This window comes from Meriones unguiculatus, chromosome 9, assembly GCF_030254825.1.
Source record: "Meriones unguiculatus strain TT.TT164.6M chromosome 9, Bangor_MerUng_6.1, whole genome shotgun sequence".
Classification (NCBI taxonomy): Eukaryota; Metazoa; Chordata; class Mammalia; order Rodentia; family Muridae; genus Meriones; species Meriones unguiculatus.
The window spans coordinates 60,476,660-60,495,790 of NC_083357.1; the positions used below are offsets into that span (position 1 = coordinate 60,476,660).

Sequence of the window (19,131 nt, forward strand, 5' to 3'; positions counted from 1 at the left end):
TCTGGCACCTGAGGGCTGGAGGAGGAATCAGCCAGCACAGGGAGACAGCCAGCCTTCCCCGGAAGTAAGGCGAGGAGGCCTCTAGTATCTGAGGTGCAAAGGTCCCCTGGAGGTGGAGGGTGAGCTTCAAGGTACATTTGCAGAAGGGGATCCTGCTTTATGTATGAGGACTGCAGTGGGCTTTCTGCATTTGGTGTCTTCAGAGGAGCACATCTTGTACAGGAGACAGTGCACACCGATGGCAGCTTCCAGAGGGACACGCGCACACACACACACACCTATTATAGACTGGTTGGGCTGGGCCAAAGCCAACATAGCCTAAATCCTTGCCTTATCAGAGCTGTGCACCTAAGAGATCGCTTCTGAGACCAAGCGGCTCAGAATGCTACGGCTGAGAGAATGAATGGCTCCTAGTTGCTGTTGTCACTTCTAATCGCCGTTACAGTTTACGGAGGACGCTCTGTGTGTAAGACAGCCTGGAAAGTCCTTACACAGACTGCCTCGTTGTTAGCTGTGGGAAAACAAGCCAGTCACGGTTCCTGAATGTAGTCTTTAGACGGGACCTCCGTGTCAGGGTGTAGCTACGAAGCCACGCTCCACAGACTCTGAGGTGTATATGAAGCACTTGGAAACACCTAAGTGTAGATTACGAGAAATCTGTCACAGGGCCAAGGATGTGACTTTGGACACCCCCCCTCCCAGGTGGCACTGATGCCGCTTGTACAGGGACCACCGTCCTGGCACTCTGGTTTGGAGAGTGGTGCTGGGAGGACACATTTGTTGAGGGAATGCTTGTGATATAAATTAGGAAGTGCTCACAAGCTAGAGATTGTTCGACTCAGGCTGCGCCGGGGCTTCCAGGAGAGTCAGTTTCTTGTTCTAGAGAAGCAGAATTTTACATCTTGGTTCTCTAGTAGTTCTGTGAATTTCGACAAGTGACTTGAAATCCTTTTCTTTGTGTGCAAAACTTATTTGAAAAGATGTTCTAGCCTGGGGCAGTGGTGCATGCCTGTAATCCTAGCACTCAGGGAGGCAGGGGCAGGAGGAGCTCTGTGAGTTTAAGGCCAGCCTGGTCTACCAAGCGAGTCCAGGACAGCCAAGGCCACACAGAGAAATCTTGTTTCTAAAAAGCCAAAAGAAAGAAAAAAAGGAAGGAAGGAAGAAAGACAGAAAGATGTACAAATGTTCTCCTAAGCCATGCAAAAGCTGTCAGTGTCTGGCAGGCAGTAGGGCTCAATAAACAGCAATGCTTTTGAGTAGGGGAATTTGGTTGAGGCTGATAAAGGGCTTGAAAACCTTGCTAGAATGGAGGTGGAAAGGGGAAGAGTGTGCCTGAGCCCCCACGTGGTGAATGCATGAACTGCAAGCACAGTGCTTGCAGGAGCTCTAGTCCTAGGGAGGGAGGCGGGGGAGGAGGTGAGGTAAAATGTGATCTTCCTGCCATCAGCTCTGTGGCCTTAAGGAAGTTCTGCTGGTGGCATCACTAGAGGGTATGGACCTTCAGATGGTCTCTGATACCGCTATGATCAGAGCTTCCTTTTTCATAGCTAGGTTATCTTCATTCAGCTCTCCCAGGCCAGCTATTGGAGACTTTGAGACATTCTTAGCAATTGAGCCCCTGTAGCCCCACTAAACTCTCATAGAGTCTAATCTTGTACCTCCAAGAAGGGATGGAGGGGTTGGTATAAATTATCTTTCAACCCTAACTAAGCTAAATAAGGCCCCATTTGTCCCACCAAGCGCTATCGTACCCTTAAACAGACTTGACTGGGTTATTGTGACAGACAGCCTTGCAACCGAAGACTATACCAGAGATTCAGAGCAATAAAATTCTTCTTATTTTGTTTGAGGCAGGGTCTCATGTAGCCCAGGCTGGCCTTGAACTCATGATCCTCCTGCCTACTACCTCATGACTGCATAAACCACCACCCTTGGCTTATACAGCCCTGAGGATCAAACCCAGGGTTTCACGTATAAGAAGTATAAGTAAGCACTTTACCAACTGAGGCAAATCCAGCCCAAAGCTTTCTCTTTCAAGTTAATTCTCTCAGGTGTTTTGTTATGGCAAGGGAAAGCCGACAGGATCGGCATGCCAAGCTTTGGGGTCAGGTCTTCCTCATCGTTATCCTCCAGCCCCATCTGCTGCTTATTCAGTGGTGAGAGACTTGTGGCCATTACTATCTATTCAGCCAAACACAATCACAAATAAGCTGTCTCCTGCCCAGAAGCCAGGGCCAGCACATATCCTACTGCAGATCAGCTTCACCTGGCTTCCAGAAGGTTTGGTCAGAAGGTAGCATGACCACAAAGCAATGTGATTTTTAAAAATGTATTTATTTTTATTTTATGTCTGCTGGTGCTTTGCCTGCATGTATGTCTGTATAAGGGTATCACACATTGGAGTTACAGATCGTTGAGAGCTGCCATTCAGGTGCTGAGAATTGAACCTGGCTCCCTCTGGAAGAGCAGTCAGTGCTCTTATCTGCTGAGCCATCCCTCCAGCCCTGCAATGTGATTTCTTATGTAGACTTGACCCTGGAGAAAGTGATTTATTCCAATGACAACATTTTGCTTCGCCCCTCACTTCCTCCTCATCCCAACCACGTCCCAACAATTTGGAAATGTATCTTTGTTGTTGATGGTGATGACTGAGACAGTGTTCATTTCCAGACCTATTTGCATCTCTTATAGTCTCTTGGATACAGCAACTCAGGCTTCCTTAAGGATTGATTGGTTGGGGGAAGCAACTAGTCTGATGATCAAGGAGGCTGAGTCAAATTAGTTGGAGAAAGGAACCAGTTATGATTGTATACAGAAAGGCATCTGCTGACAGTATGTAGAATTGTGTTCTGAAATCCATTTCTAAAGAGGAGTGATGTAAATATCTTAAGCAAAAGAAACAAACAAACACACAAACCCTAACCCCAAACCACGAACTTCCTCTGGCCAACAGTTTGGAGTCTCTCTTCTTACTAGGGACTCACCTTACCTGACTGACACTAGTCCTCAGTTTAATGGGTTTGGTTGTTATTCCTTTAAGAGCTGGAATTTTTTCTTGGGCCAGTAAGATGGGTCATTTAAGCAGGGCACTTGCCACCAACCCTGAAGACCTGAGTCTGATTCCTGGAACTTAGGTAAAGGTGGAAAAGAGAGAACAGACTCCTAAGCCTCCTGACCTCCACTGGGGTGCTGTGGCATGTGTGCCCATTCCCACTGTTCAATCATTCTGAAAACTTTTAAGAATATTTTCTGGTTTTACATAGAATGCTGTGTGTGTGTGTGTTATTACTACTAGAAAGCAATCAGGATGCCATGAACTCTGAGACCTTCCGTGCCTGTTAGATTTTGCACAAGCCAAGTGAAAGGTAGATGTCTCTGAAGGTGAGTGATAGTGCAAACCCAGCCACTGCCACAGGAACCAAGTGAGACACGGCCTTAGGATCAGTGATTGCTCCGCACTCCTCATACTTCTAAGGTGAAGCGAATAGGCCGTCCTGGTGCCCGAGAAGGTGAGGCCAAAGTAGATAAAGGAGACAAGGCTTTGTCACACCAGGATAAGTATTTGTCCCTTGGGGGCCACCCTTCAGGATGTGTCCTAAACCAGGAGACAGGAGAGACTGAGGACCATCTACTTAAATGGAGCCGCAAGTACCCAGGCAGATGCTCTAAAAATGTCCCCACTCACAGGGTGACTTCTATGTGATAAGGTGGGGACAGAGGAGCTTCAGCTAAGGCTGTTCCTGTCTTCTCCAGGAAGATGAACCCTGTCCTGAGATCTTCCACTGCCATTCTCTCTCCAGCCTCCGCCACCAATTCTGAGGTGCCAACTGCAAAAACCATGAAGGGGAAACTTGGTAGAGGCAGCCTGTGTCATTTACTCCACTGAAAAGGGCAAGAACATCAGGCCTCCTAGAAAAGACTTCTGAGGGAAAGAGGAATACAGATAAATTTATTAGTTAAATACTGATTTTACAGCCATTTCACCTTAAGACAATGTTAATGGGTTGTGGAGGAGGGGAAGCATGGGAAGGCGGCCTTGAGGGAGAAAACGTGTGTAAATGATGATTTCAACAGAATCTGGGTTCAAAGCTATTCTCTGCTACGGCCAGTAAGGTTTAGGGGTTGGGGCTAGGGGATTAGGGTACAATAGGGTAATGCCAGAGTTGGCTACAGCTCTGTGGGTAATGAGGACAAGGAAGAATCTTTGAGGGCCCCAGTAATGGGGGGTGGGGTGGGGAGAAGGCCAGTTCTAGGACAGCTACAAGCAATGGCAATCTCGTCAGGCCTGAGACATCTTCCATCTGTCACCTTTGTCCTTTTACAAATTTCATTTTTGTTGTTTGTGCTTGGAATTTATCTTGCAAACACTCTGTATTTCCTAGATGAAGAATCGGCGCTGGAGAAAGGCCCAGATCCAGGTAACTGTCTGACTTGAGAGGCCATGGCTTGGCAGGCTCAGAGCAAGCAAGCTGGAGTCCTACGAACACGACTGTGCTATAGACACAACTTCCAGAAAGACCCAAGGTGCGGATGAGCTCGGTCACCAAAGCTGCTTCCGGTAGCAGGTTTTGTTCCTCCTTGGAACCTCTGTGTGTGAAGGGGTTAAAAAGGATGCTAGGAGTAGCACCAAGTGGTATTAGCCTGCTACAGAACTGAGCTTGAGTTTCGCAGAGGGTAGGAGATGTTCAGGATGGAGAACAAGCGGTTTGATGTCCCTGGGAGAGGAAGGAGAGGCACCACTGCCGGGCTGCAATTTGATGAAGCTATCCTGCATGGTGGGTGATGTGCTTTCTCCCCCTCCGTCCCCTCCCACCCCCATACCTCCAGGAAGCACTCAGTAACATCTGCCTTGCACCCAGCACTTTTGGAGTCAGATCTGGTATGGGGCATGCAGGAACATGTCATGCCTCAAGGGGAGTGTTGGACAAGGGCAGGGCTGCCACGTCCAGTCCACAAGTAGACACCCTGCTCAGGCTGTAGAAAGTGTCTGGAAGCCTGGGCCCGTACAGCCTCTCTAGGAACACAGAAAAAAAACTGCCACCTAGAGCCACTGGGGTGGGGAGCTGGGGTGAAGGAGATTCTGTGTCTGTCCGGGACAGCAGGTGGAGGATGAGAAAGAAGTCTCCTGCTACGCTGTGCTGTACTGTTCTTGCAGCGAAGGCGGGCTTGTCTGTAGGAATGCAGGCTCTCTCCAGCGCTTATCCTGGGAAAGGGTTTGAAGGAGCCCAGCACCCGCATCCCTAAAACTGTCAACAACTTCAAGTTCTACCCAGTTGTTCTTCAGGAGTTCCCAGACGAAGGGGCTGGCCAGGATGCCCCGGCCTCAGACTTTGTTGACCCCCAGGTCCTAAGTCCGAGCAGGAATTTGAGAGGGAAGGGGTAGGTGCTGATTACGCGGTGATTATGTCCCCATGACTGTCAGCCAGGACCAGGCCGTTCCAAGAGTCCTGCTTGGAGCTGGCCTGCGACGTCTGAGTGACAGGAGATGCATAGCCTTGTGGGGAGAGCTTCAGAGCCGACAGCACTGGATGGATGGAGGGCCCATGGCCGGACACAGTACTGACAGAGAATGTCTAGAAGGCAGAGAGCACAGTGAGCCAGTAGGATGCCCCTGGGGACCCAAGGACCAGGGCTGGGGAGGGGACAAGAGAGTAAGACTCTAGCTGCTTCCCTAGGCCCTAGGGTCCAGCTGCAGGGCGGCTGTGTGCTTCCTCAGTGGCTTCTGGGCACTGTAAGCAGAGCCACAACCCAGGAGCTTTGTGCTGCTGGGCTTTCTCAGAAGGCTCTGACAGCCACAGGAGGCACACTTATCACCACTTCCAGGTCACCTAGGGGTCTTCTGGGTCAGCTTGAGGGCATCCTCTCCATCCTGAAAGGGTCCTGGCACTCTTGTTTCTGTGGAACCAGATTCTGTCTGGTTCACTCTGATGGTAGAATGCCCAAACAGCCTCTTACCATTAGGGGTGATGGGGGCTGGAAAAGGGAACCTGTATGTTCCTCATCCTTAGAGAAGCAGAGGAACAGGGGTGTCATCAGACCTGCAGGAGGGCATGGTCTCCTGCTGGGCCATTCTGAGGCTCTCACAAAGCTGCAGCTCATGAAATCAGCTTCCTACCTGTGTCTCACCCACCCTGTCCTGCATGTTCCTCTGTGTGCCGTGCTAACAGGGTCCTTCTGCCTCCTCCTCTGAAAAGCTTTCAAGGACAAGCTCAAAGCTCTTCAAGTTCTAGGGTTCAAGTCTGCTTTCAACCCCAACATCAAGACTGACTATCTGCCATGTGCACCGTGGGGGCAGTCCCTGGATCCCTCTTTTTGTCCCCAAAGGCCACAACAAAGGGAAATTGCTAAACGCCTGCTCTTCTTTGTGTCCAGGTCACTGCAGATGGACAAGAGGTACCCAGGGCTCGGAGGCAAGGCTGTTCAGAGCCCAGCAGCTCAGAACCAGGCCACAGCTCACCTTCCAGGCCTGGTCTGGCGACCGGGGTTCTAGAATCTACTTCCCTATCAGCCCTGTCACTCCACCCACCTGGGACATGGAGCAGCTGTGCCCATAGTGAGATGACAGCCCAGGTTCTGTCTTGATGGGGCGCATCTCTTCGCTGCTGCTGCTGCTGCTGTTGTTGTTGCTGGTGGTGGCGGTGCTGGAGTTGCTGGAGGCGCTGCTGGAGGGAGGGAGGCTCTCACCCGGAGGACCTGCAAGGAGGCAGAGTCAGGAAACCCAGTCCAGCTGCAGGGACGGAGGCCTTATATGTACATTTGCTAGAGGAGAGGGAGGGAAGCGGGGATCCTTCTGGTGGAGAACAGCAGTTCTCAGAATTGGACAGAAGCATCAAAATTCCAAGGTGACTATTCTACCTTCCTAGAACAGTGCCTGCTGTAACCCAGGCTAGCTTCAAACTTACTATGTAGGTAAGGATGCCACTGGACTTCTGATATTCCTGCCTCCACCTCCTGAGCGCTGGGATTACAGGCCTACGCTGCCACGCCCAGCTTATGGAGTGCTGGGGGTTGAAGACAGGGCAACCTGTGTGCTAAGTAAGCACTCTACCCACTGAGCTACACTGACAGCTCCGAGGGAACTTTTTCAAAAGTCTCCATGATTCCCTTATGACCCTAGATCTATTAATAGACCATCCTGGAGACAATAATGTTTTGGGATTCTACACTTTTGCTATAGCTTTTAAATGCAAATACTATCTATTTCAAGAGACTACCAGAGGGTTCTGGGACAGCAACTTATAAGTAACTGTATTAATTTCTCTGTAACAAAGTGTTCCGCTTGTACCACACTGCTTGGGGTAAGTGGAGATTACAAATGGCCTGAGCTGCTCCAGAATGGGTTCTGCTACAGAATTTACCTCCCTGGATTCTGACTTACGGGTTGAGGGCTACACCCCTGAACCTAATGCCTGTCCTACCTGTGCCTGTCACATGGGAGGGAGGGAGAGGTTACCCAGGGGCCGGGCTCTGCTGCAGTCACAAGCAGGAACCGCAGGAACCCTGGGGAGTGACGGAAGGTTCTGGTAGGAAATACTTCTTCCAGAAGTCCCTGTTGAATTTAGGAAACTAGAATGCTTGCCATGCCTTTGGTGGTGAAAATGGGCAACTTGGTTAGTCTGCCTGTCTGTGCAATTCATTTCCTCTGCAACTGAAGGCAGTCGGATCCTAATTTGGCATCGTGCAGCAAAGCGATGGGTAGGGGATGTTAATGATCCTCCTCTTAATCTAGAAATTAAGAAGGCATTGCCAGATATAGTGGCTCATGCCTATAAATCCAGCACATAGGAGGCTCAGGCGGGAGGGTCATGGGTTCAAGGCCATTCCAAGCTACACAGAAACTGTGAAGACAGAACAGTATACTGAACAGACTATCGATCCTGGAGTGGACATTCCAGACCCCTGTCAGTAGCAGCGTGATTGTAATAAACCATTGCATTCCGTTTGCTTCTCAGGAAGACGGGGTAACAAACTGATTCTCTGGGGGCTTGAGAGGACCCTTGAAGGAACTGGTGCAAAGTTCAGAGCACTGTGTGACATGAACGTAGCCCAATTACAGATCAGTCTGTCAGAAGCCTGGCTAATGGGAACTTGTCTGCTTTGATCACAGCATCAAAGACAGAGCCAGGGGTGGGGCACTGAGCAGCATTCCTCTCTCAGGCCCTACATTGAGCCAACCAGCCCATAGAAAGGCAATCATCACTCCACGGTACTAACTTCTTGTCAGTCTGTCCTGAGAGAAGAGGATGGACAGGGAGGTTACCATCATAGCCTGGCTGCCTGGACTGGCCGCCTACCAGAGCAGACATGGTTCTCGCGTGCTCTGGGAGCTCCTGACTTGTTCACATACCTACACACAGATCTACTCCTCACCTGCCGGCGCCTTAGATTTATTCAGGTTCTTGGGCTTCCGTTTCCTGGTTTGAATCCCCTCCTTCCTCATTGCAAGAGGCCTGGGTACCTGAAGGGTTGGAAGTTCAATATGTGGATTTCTGCTATAGTATTGAAACACACACACACACACACACACATGAAGGTGTTTTTTTTTTTTTTTTTGAACAAATGGATTCTATTCTGGAGGGAAGACAGGGGCAAAGGCAGGGCAAAGGCAGGGCATCGACAGTGTAGGGCAGGGCATCTGCTCACCCCGTGGAGCTTCATGTAGAGACCGCAGGCATTGCACACCGGCTCACCCTCGGCATTGCGGCGCCACAGTGTGGTGGTGGTGGTCTGGCAGTTGGCGCAGGAGAGGCCCACCCGGCGGGAAGCAGACTACAACATAGAAAGGAAGTGTTTTGTATCGGGCAGTGCTAGGCCAGCATGGTCCCACGTGAGGCCTCCAGCGAGTCTCGGCACTATCTCTGGGTATCTGGACCACTCATAGAAACAGATGGGAGCCAAACCAGAGAGGGACCTGGGCACTGTCAACAGAGAAACTGTTCCTCAAGGTGGAGCTCATGAATTTCAGTGCCTAATGGCATTTAGGGTGAGGACTCTGATGGGCCTCAATGAGGAAGATTCAGAAGCCTCTATTCCTCTCTCCTGTCATATACCAGGGTTGGTATCAGTCAGAGTCATGGCATAAAAAAAGAGCACAGACCCAAGCTGCAAACACTTTGCCTCAGTTCCAGGCCCTCCTAGCCAGGACCCACACGCACAGCTTTGTCTTCTTGAACTCTGGCTCTTTCTAGGGGACCACCTGAAAATAAGACAGCTTCTCATTTGTGTTGGCCTTCAAGACAAAGGGAACGGAGACCAAGAGGCCTGTGGACAGTGGCTGGTGCCACTTGTCTCTCTGAGCTTCACTTTCTAGCGTGGCATGGTGATGGGGAGAGATTACCTGAGCCAGCATCTTCGAAGCGAGTGCAAGCTCGCTCTAAATGTGTGAGAAGCTCCCTCTTTATTGCACCTAACTAACCCTTCAGCTTGTATCTTCTAATCCCAGAATTTAAAGCTGGGCAAGAGCCTCAAAGCCAAGTGCAGAAAGGAGGCGAGAAGCTGACTGCCTTCCAGGCTGGTGGACCTGAGCCACAGGGGTGCTTGCTTACCAGCCGGCGCTGAGGCTTAATGAGGGGACGGTTGATGCCGTTCATCTTGTGGTAGAGGCCACAGGCATTGCACAGGTAGTGTCCTGTCCCATCTCGCCTCCAGAGCGGGGTGGACATGGCCCCACAGTTGACACATTCTCTGCCTTCCGAGAAGTCATCAAACATATCTACTGAGGGAGGACATGGGAGAAAGGACACGGATGATTATTTCTTTGTTTCGTTTGGAGACCTTTCACCTAGAAGGCAGGGCAAGAGGTCCCCCAAGAAGACTCATCCTGCCTCACTCAGGACTGCATGGCAAGTGGGTTCCACTCTCTGGCACCCAGATACAGCAGGGCTGCGAGGAAGAATCGTCAGCCACCCAGGCTATAGAGGACCCTTTTGAGTCCAGATCTCTCCTGGGCGAGGGGAGGGGGTGTCTTCACAGCACCCACGTAACCTACGCAGACCCTTTTCTTCATTTTCCCTTTCAAAATTATGACCGTGTGATGATTTGAACACTAACTGTCCCCACGGGCTTGTGTTTTGAACACCTGCTCCCCAGCGGGTGGCACTGTTTGGGGAGGCGGTGGAGCCCAGTTAGGAGGAAGAGCCAGGCTGGCAGAAGAGGATCACTCGAGCTTATACTGGGAGTCTTGTACCTCTCCTGTTCTCGCTTTCTGATCCGTTGCACTCTGAAAGCTCCACAGAATGTTGTCCACTCGGCCATGCTCCCTCTGCCAGAGTGGACTGAATCGCTGTGAAATCATAAGCTAAAATAAAATCTGCCTTCTGTTAAGCGGTTTCTCTAGGTATTGTGGTCCTAATAATTGCAAAAGTAATGCACACTGATTAGTTTTCCTTTGGGGTAAAGACATTAACATAGGAGAATTAGTACCTAAATGTGTACCGACAGGAACAGGTCACTAGCAGTGTTGCAAGCATGCTATTTTAATTCTATCCTTTGTAAGGCTTCCTCTGTTGACACATGCTTTTGCCTCACTGAGGTCAAGCGATATGGTCAAGCCTATCTCACTTTGTTCTGTTTGCTTAAAGCCTTAATGTGTTACCAAATTGGAAATGTGTTATGAGCTCATTCCAGCACTCCGTAATGGTCCATCATTGAAATGTGCCCCCCCCTTCTGCTCTTCAATGACTGTGTAATCTCTGTCTAGTTTCTGATGTTTGTCTTGTAAATTCTGGTCTCTGAATGAAAATCTGTGAGTTGCTGGCTATTACTCTGAGTTCTATCCTAGAAAGAGAATTTCTAGGTCACAGAGACTAGAGTTCCATTCCCATCCTTAACTTTATAGTTGTCATAATTTTCACACTGTGACAGTTGGCTTTAATTTTCAGCTTGACACCTGGGAGCTGTTGTCAACTAACATTGCCTCAGAAGGGAAGAGAGTCTCAGGGAGGCATGGTCTGTGTGAGACTGGCTGTGAACGTGTGTGTGTAAGATTGTCTCAATAAGTTAATTAACGTGGAGCTGGCGCCATGGTGCACACCTGTGATCCCTGCACTCAGGGAGGCAGAGACAGGCAGATCTCTGTGAGTTTGAGGCCATCCCGGTCTACAAAGCTAGTCCAGGACATCCAAGACTACACAGAGAAACCCTGTCTCAAAAAAAAAAAAAAAAAAAAGTTAATTGACCCTGCCCACTGTGGACAGCATCATTCCCTATTCGGGGAGTCCTGATTTGTTCGAGAGTAGAGAAAAGTACAAGCAAGCAAGCAGGCACGTGAGTGTGCATACATATTTCTCTCTGCTCTTGAGGTAACTGTGACCTCAACGCTACGGCTCCCTGCAAAGATGGACTGTAAGTTGGAATATGTAACCTAAAATAAACCCCTTTCTCCTCTGTCTCTCTCTCTCTCTCTTTCATTTTTTTTCCCTGTATGCATGAGTGCTCTATCTGCATGTACTTCTGCATTCCAGAAGAGGGCATCAGATCAGATTCTAGATGGTTGTGAGCCACCATGTGGCTGCTGGGAATTGAACTCAGGTCCTCTGGAAGAGCAGCCAGTGCTCTTAACCTCTGAGCCATCTCTCCAGCCCCTTTGTTTCTTTTTGTCAGGGTATTTTTTTTTTTTTTTAATCTCAGCAACAGAAATGAAACTAGGGTATAACTTTTAGCTATAGTGTGATCTGATGTTTTTGTTTTCCTTGTATATGGGGCATACACTAAAGACATGTACTATAATTCATAATGCCTTAGAGTCAGTCAAACGTGACTGTTAGACCTCCACCAGGAAGCTGCTGTCTGTCATCCTTTCACTCACCAACCCTTTCTTTTCTCTTCCATGTCTGCAGAATTCTACAACTGGTGAATCCCTCATGTCCTTTCTCATTGTCTGAGTGAGAAAGGTGTGGTTGGTTTTCTCCTTCCCTTTGATCTATATAAGGGCTGGTTTAAAGCTTCCAGAAGTCTCTGTGATTCATGCCATCTGTTTTCTGTCTCTAAGTACAGTCAGCCAGCTACCTTGGTCTCCAGATTGTCCTTGTCCTGATACCAAAGGCAACGCTCAGTTCTTCCCCAGGGAAGCCAGAAGTACCCCTTAGAAAGGCAGGATTAAAGGTCCGTCCCTCCTTCAGGCCCCAGTCCCGGGGCTTGCCAGCTTCACTGGTCAGTAATCAGCACTGGGGGAATGTTGGCGGGACAAGGAAAGGGTGCCCACCCCATAGCTCTGGGTACACAAATAGTCATTTACACCTGCAAACAGGTAGACTGCTACCTGTTTGTCTATACCAAGCACACAATGTACAGGTGTGAGAAGCTGTTTGCTCAGGCCAGGGAGTGTTAAGCAAAGCCGGCCCAGGGAGGCTATTTTTACACCTGTGTCACACTAAAGGCCCTTCATCAAGGTCACCTGCCTCTATCGGTGACTCTTGTTCGTGGCTTGCTCTATGCTGGGCCACCAAAAGCACCATAAACACCAGCACTTTGCTCGTGGCCTGTCAGCCTCGCTCTTTGCTCTCAAGCCCTAGAAAGGCAGTAGAAAGGCCAGAAGTTCCCAGAGCCACTAGCCAGAGGGAACAAGAGCTAGCAATGGCAAGCTTTTGTTTGCCACGAACACTAGATGGCACTACAGCCTCAAAACTGAACCAAGACCACAGACAGGCTTAAACCACACCTAGGGAGAGAGGACTGTGTTCACTGTTCAAACCTACTGCAGCCCTTTGATTCTGTTTTTCTTTATCTTGAAAAAGATTTCTATCCCAAAGATGGCAGAGTATAAACTCCTATGTAACCATTAACTGGGTTCCAAAGATTTATGGACAAGGTCATCTCAACTGTGCCTCTCCCTCCCTGTTTTACCCATCCTGTTCTACAGAAAATAACCTGAGATCATGTTCATCAATGTCTCATTCTGTTTCTTCCACAGGTAAGGCTCCTATGTTGCCTTTCAAGAGGCTCACACCAGTTTCTTCCTCATTCTGGTTCATTTAAACTCTAGGGTGGAGTTTAAATGAACCAGAATGTTTAAATGAACCTCCTGCTCCGTTCCTGTTTGTGAGAGGGGAGATCCCTGCTTTTCCTGATTCCCCCCCCCACACACACACTTAGGACATTGCATGTGTGTATAATTTATCAAAGGAAATTAACAGCATCCAGGGCTGTGTCCTCTCTGCTACTCATTTACTCTTCCCTGCTCCAAGAACTCAACAGAAAGGTTGGCCTGAGGAGCTCATGGAAGTGTACCTCAGGCTATACATTCTAGCAACTGTTTTCCTACCCAGGTAAAGTCACCAGACATTGGCAAATGTGTATTTGTCACCCACAAATATTTACCAAACATCTGTGATTTAAGCAGACCAACAGATGCCGCAGGAGCTGAGGAGGGGCCCTGGTCTCGGAATGCTAATGATAGAGTTTAACAAACCGGCCTTGAAAAATCAATAGTGAGTGATATCAGGTGACTCATTCCATTTTCAGGACTGTCAGCTGGGTGTGGGGTTCGTGGCACACACCATTGGTCTAGGATAGAAAATGTGGAAGTCCAACCCAGATAGACCTGTCGCTGTAACTCACCGACAAAGGAGGGAACTGGGCAGAAGACAAAGACCGTGTTTCCTCAAAACACCTAGCCAGGCATACCTGTGTACGTAGGCCACCACAAAATCTTACTGCCCAACGGTTGGCCTGAAATGTTATGCAAAAAGATTTTATGTGTGTGAGTATTCTGCCTACATGTGATCATGTGCCTGGTGCTTGCAAAGGTGAGAAGGCATTGAACCCCCCGGGAACTAGAGTTACTACTGATGGTTGTGAGCGACCATGTGGGTTCTGGGGACCACACCCTAGTCCTCTGCCAGAGCAACAAGAGCTCTTGGCCACCGAGCCGTCTCCCACGGAAACTTGGACTGATTAATACGAAGAGCAGTATCATGGAAATGCTGGCTCTCGCGTGCAAACGGAAAGACAGAACATGCAAGGTGTCCTGCAGAGTGATGGCCACAAAGACCTCCGGAGAGCAGCTTTGACTGGACTCATTGTGGGAGCTTTTCATGAAGGCACTGGTCTGTAACATCATAATTACTCATTCTTTAAGATTCTGATTTTTTTAAAAAAGGAGAAATATGATTCCCCAGCAGCTCTCCACCTCCCTGGTGGTGTGGGGGGAGCATTTTATGCTCTTGTGTCTGACACAGAAATAAACTCCCCTGGTCTGAGGAATGGAAAGAATGCAGCCCATCTCTAGTGGCTTAGTACTTCCTCTGGGGAAGAATGGGTGCCTGGCTGGGAGCCCCGGAGTCATCAGCTCTTACTTTTTCACAGGAAAAGCACGGGGTGTAACCTCCCAGAGGGCACGTTGAGGGCCCAGCCACAGCTCCGGGCGGGCAGTGACAGCCTGCCTCCCACTCCCACCCCTAGCCAGTACAGGCCCCGGTCCACCCACAGGGGAGCAGTGGGAATCCAACCTTGGAGAGCAGGTCAGCATCTCTCCACTCTGAGAGGACAGGGTCTTGTAATAATAGCTGTAAAGTACTTTGCAAATAAGAGGAAAAACTTTCAACAATGGCTGTGGAGTGCTCTGCAAACACCCAGAGAGATAACAATGATGGATTATTGTCCTGAGGTTGGAGAAGAGGGGCAGAAGAAGGGGAAGACCTGGGACAAAGGAGACAACTGGGGAGAAGTTGAGGACACACGAAAAGGGAACACTTAGAAACCTGATGCTTCCTCTAGGAGCAGATGAGGCCAGACTCAGACCCACGGGGTTCCCAGCTCAAGTTTAAGGTTGCAGGCTACAAACATTGGAAGCAAAAGTTCACAGTGTAAGAGCTCTCAGAATTGCTGCTCGTGGGAAATGGGGAGTTTTTTCCTAACTCCCACTACCATCTCACACCTACTTTGAACATTCTCTTTCAAACAGGAACACATTGCTGAAGGTGGATATTCCCAGAAATCATGGCCAGCTACAGCCACCCAAGCGCCTAGAAGGAAAATGGGGCCCTGACCTCTCTGAGGCTGATGCAATCAAAGTCAGGGACTCAGTCTACCCCTACCTGTCCATCCATCCTGTAGAACCCACCCATCTGGCTCTGCACATCCCAGGAAGCAAATGTGGACTGGGAGAAGGACCGGAGGAGGAAGAGAGGGGAGAGAAAGGGAATGAAGTCAGGTCATGGCACTGTGCAGAACAGGGTCGTCCCTTGACCTTTGGAAACAATCAGGGATAGCTGATGCCTCATTGCCAGTTTGTACTTTGAGGGTCACACAGGCCCCAATATGCTGTGGTGTGTCCTTCAGTCTTTCATCTGCTGTTGGAGAGCAGATTCTGAGCCAGAGCCCACGCTGGAGGAGCCCTTGCTCCGTGCTTGGCTGTCAACTGAATGCGGTCTTTTCTGGACTTCTGCAGCTCAGACTTTCACCCCGTGTCTATCATATGCTGACCCCTGTGGCAAGTGCTGAACACACAGAGAGGGCAGAAAAATCGCAGCAAAATCTCTGTCCAACGGTATATTGGCTTATTTGGGAACACACAGCTCAAAACAAATAATTCTATTAAATGTGGCAGACTGTAATGAAACTGGCCGTCAGTACCCTCTCCCTACTTCCGCTGTCTAGATCACTATGCCATTTATTCAGAGACGGAGGATTTCACCTGTACACACACTTTATGTACCACACAGTGATAATGTCCATGCCCAGGACAGCTAGCTGTGAGGGTTAGGGAAAAGGCCAAAAGGAAAAGAGAATGCAAAAGTAAGAATCTTTGGGGGAAAAGCCAGACACAACCCTGACTGAGTACCAGAAACCTTTCTCCGGGACTTGGGGGGAGGGGGCTTCAGGAGCGAAGTTCATAGCCCCACCCAAATGTCCCATGCTGAACCCCAGCCTCACATGCATCCAAAGTTCAGCACATTGGGCCTGGATTTCCTGACAGGCCTGGATCCGTCCCTGTGGCTGGCGCCTGGGTCTGGAGCACAAGAGACAAACAAACCCTGGGTTTTTTCTGGCAGCCGATGAGCAAACTTCAGTCCTCTGGGCTTCATCAGGCTGCAGCAGAAGCCCATGACAGGAGGCTGGATGGCTGAAAGAGCCACAGCTCCCATGGTGCTCAGATGGGATTAAAGCACCTATTTTAGAAACTAGGGGACTGTGGAACAGAAGCGGCTACACAGCCAGGCCTTGGAGATGTACCCTGTGGAGGTCTCCCTAACTTCTTTTTCTTGTGCTGAGAAGCATGATGCCAGTGTTCATGGGGGGCAAGCCTTAGCCTGTGGGGGCTCTAAATGTGACTCGGGTCTTGAAACATCATAGACAGGCAAGGACATTCTGGAAGGGAAGGAGAGCTCGGGAGGGGAGGGAAAGGAAGGGGAGGGAAGGGGAAGAGAGGGAAAGGAATGGGAGGGAATGGGAGGGAAGGGGAGGAGAGGGAAGGGGAGGGGAGAAAGAAAAAAAAATCACCAAAATGTAAAGAAAGAAGAGAGGGGAGGCGAGAAGGGGAGTTGGAGAGGAAAATTGAAGAACAAATGACTAAAGAGAATATCATCAGCTTATTGCTAAGAGCTAATACTCAGTGGACTCATACTACAGGCAGGCACAGTCCCGCCACTTCAGCCTTTCCTCCGAGGACCATCAGCTCTTCCCTCAGAAAGTCCCACAGTCCCAACTACCTACTCCTGCTCCTACCTGTCCTGTTACTGTTAGGTCAGGGTTAGAGGTCAGCCCAGGGCAGGGAGCAACAGAGAGAAGGTCTATAGCCGTGGTTTAGAAAACAGAGGTTTTCTGTATCATCCAATACCTACTGATCCTGTAGCTTTTCTGCCTGACCCAACACTCTCAACCCAGGGTCTATATCTAGCTCTTGTTCGAAACTCAGTCTCAACATGACGCGTCAGCAGCAGGGCCGAGAGGAGTCAGGCCCCAAGCATGCTGTCTTCCCAGCTTGTCTGGCCTCTGAAGCTTTGAGAGGGAGATTCGTGTCATTGCCCTGAGAATGCCCACTAGAAGAATGCTTCCCAGCCTCTACCCCTGTCATGAGCAGAACTTCAGGAATATGACAAGAGCAGGCTTCCCTGTTTAGAGCAGACCCACCACAAAGCTTCAGGAGAAGGTCTGTGCCTTAGCAACGATTCTACCCTGGACACCTGTGCTCTGCAGAGCTGGGCCCACGCAGGACACAGCAAGCAGCGTGATGTCCCAAAGTACAACTTCCTTTGTCCCAGCCAGACCCTCCCAGATAAAATCCTCGAAGGATGCCAAGAACATGGTTCACAAAGTCCTGCCATCACTGTGTTTCTCATGAGTGGTGACACCCTGGAGCCTTCAGGCTTCAGGTCAATGGCCATCGGCTCAGCTACACACAGAGTCCTGATGAATGAACACGCAAAAGGCTTCCTGGACTCTGTCCACAGGTGCCCTCTCTTCCCTCGACCTGGCCATCTGACGACCGTGCAGCTCCTCGCTGCTTCCCACAGGCGGGCTCAGACAGCAAGGCTCCTGGAGAGCAGCGCGGCGAAGGTGGTCTCGAAACCAGGAAATGAAGTTCATGCATTTCCATGAATCTCCAGGGGAAAACAAGGTCCGGAGAAGACAGGTGACTTGAGGGCTAGTGCCACTCCCAGGGAGGTCAGTGACCTGATCGTGCCCTCCCCCACACCACACTGCTGCCCTCTGGGTCACTCCACCCGCCGAGCTCTGCACACAACATGAGCTTAGTGCACACTGACACACGGGGCTCCAAAAAGATATGAACCCCAAGGGTCCCCTGGGGCAGCAGGGTCCCCAGGAGGGTGATACAGATATGCGTGGCACTCTGTCCCTGGCCACACTTGGCACTGGCCTGGAAGAGTTATCTAGGCAGCAGTAGGAGGAGTCAAGAGCACACCTGTACACACACTTTATGAAATGTGTGTGCACATCTAACTGTGTGTAACGGATGTGTGTCTGTGCAAAACCAAACCAAACCAAACCAACACAACAAAAGACACCACATCACGCTAACCACCACTCCAATAATTCCCTGGAATATTCTCCAAAGAGGAAAATGTTTATTTTAAATATTTTTATGGCAAAATACTGGAAATGACCCAACCACTCAGTGATCAGGAGCAAGAAAGAAAAAGAAGTTTCAGCAAGAAAAAAAAAAATTGGCACAGACAAAAAATAATTTATATTAGAAATACTAAGATTCCCTTCTTCACTCAGCAGTGGTGGCTCACACCTATAATCCCAGCACTTAGGAGCCAGAGGCAGGTGGATCTCTGAGTTTCAGTCCAGCCTGGTCTACAGAGTGAGTTCCAGGACAGCTAAGACTATACAGAGAAACCCTGTCTCAAAAAACAAAACCCTCCTTAAACATGAGGTAAAGTAACTAAATAGACAAACAATTAAACAATTGAAGCAATTAAATTAGTCTAGTTAGCATGTGAAGGATGGGAGATGTCTACTTATTCCTTGGATATTCACATTTCAAAATAGATGAGAAGAGCCAGTTGTGGTGGTGCACACCCATAATCCCAGCATTTAGGAGGTGGAGGCAGGAGGATTAGGCATTCAAGGCTACCCAAAGCTATATCTCAATTGAATCATCCTAGGGTACATGAGACTGTCTCAAAAGACAAGTAAATAGGGGCCAGTGATGGGCTCAGCTGGCGAAGTCACTTACTGACAAGCCTGATGAGCTAAGTTCTTGGAACCTATAATATAAGAAAGAACCAATTCCTGGAAGCTGACTTCCACACGAGTGCCATGGCGTGCCCATGAAGGGACACGAAAAAAACCACATAAGTGGGTAAATAAACACTTCCCACAAGATACCTTCTCCTCAGGACCAGGATTCTCCTAGCAGTAGCCTCACCTCGCTCAAGTACCCACCATGGTATGGTGTTATCTGCAGATGTGAAAGGAGAGCTCTCCCTACAGGGCACAGTCCTAGCAAGCGTGAGGATGACATAGCATATCAAAGGATGCTGCCAACCACACTGTGGGCAAAGTCCAGCCCTGGTCCTGTCTCCTCCAATCACGGGGCTGTGTGCCAACGTCCCTTCCCAGCATCCTCCCAGCCTACCTCCGGCTTCTCACAGTGCCCTGGGAGGGGGAGGGGGAGGAACCAGGCATCCAGGGCATGATGAGGAGTGTGACAGGAAGCATGGC

General features: G+C 49.6%; 1 protein-coding gene across 3 annotated transcripts in view; it reads right to left on the reverse strand.

Annotated features, from left to right (window-relative positions):
- Positions 1-3,930: 3,930 nt before the first annotated feature.
- The window catches only part of Gata4 (GATA binding protein 4), a 65,707-nt gene continuing 50,506 nt past the window's right edge, over positions 3,931-19,131 (reverse strand). For 2 of the 3 annotated variants that reach the window (XM_060391305.1, XM_060391303.1), the window contains exons 3-7: positions 9,546-9,715; positions 8,644-8,769; positions 8,371-8,458; positions 6,527-6,693; positions 3,931-5,573 (exon numbers count right to left, since the gene is read on the reverse strand). In XM_060391305.1, coding sequence (XP_060247288.1) covers positions 5,391-5,573; positions 6,527-6,693; positions 8,371-8,458; positions 8,644-8,769; positions 9,546-9,715 — 734 coding nt within the window. In that variant the 3' untranslated portion in view covers positions 3,931-5,390. The remainder of the gene's footprint in view (positions 5,574-6,526; positions 6,694-8,370; positions 8,459-8,643; positions 8,770-9,545; positions 9,716-19,131) is intronic. The other variant, XM_060391306.1, reaches the window with a different exon arrangement.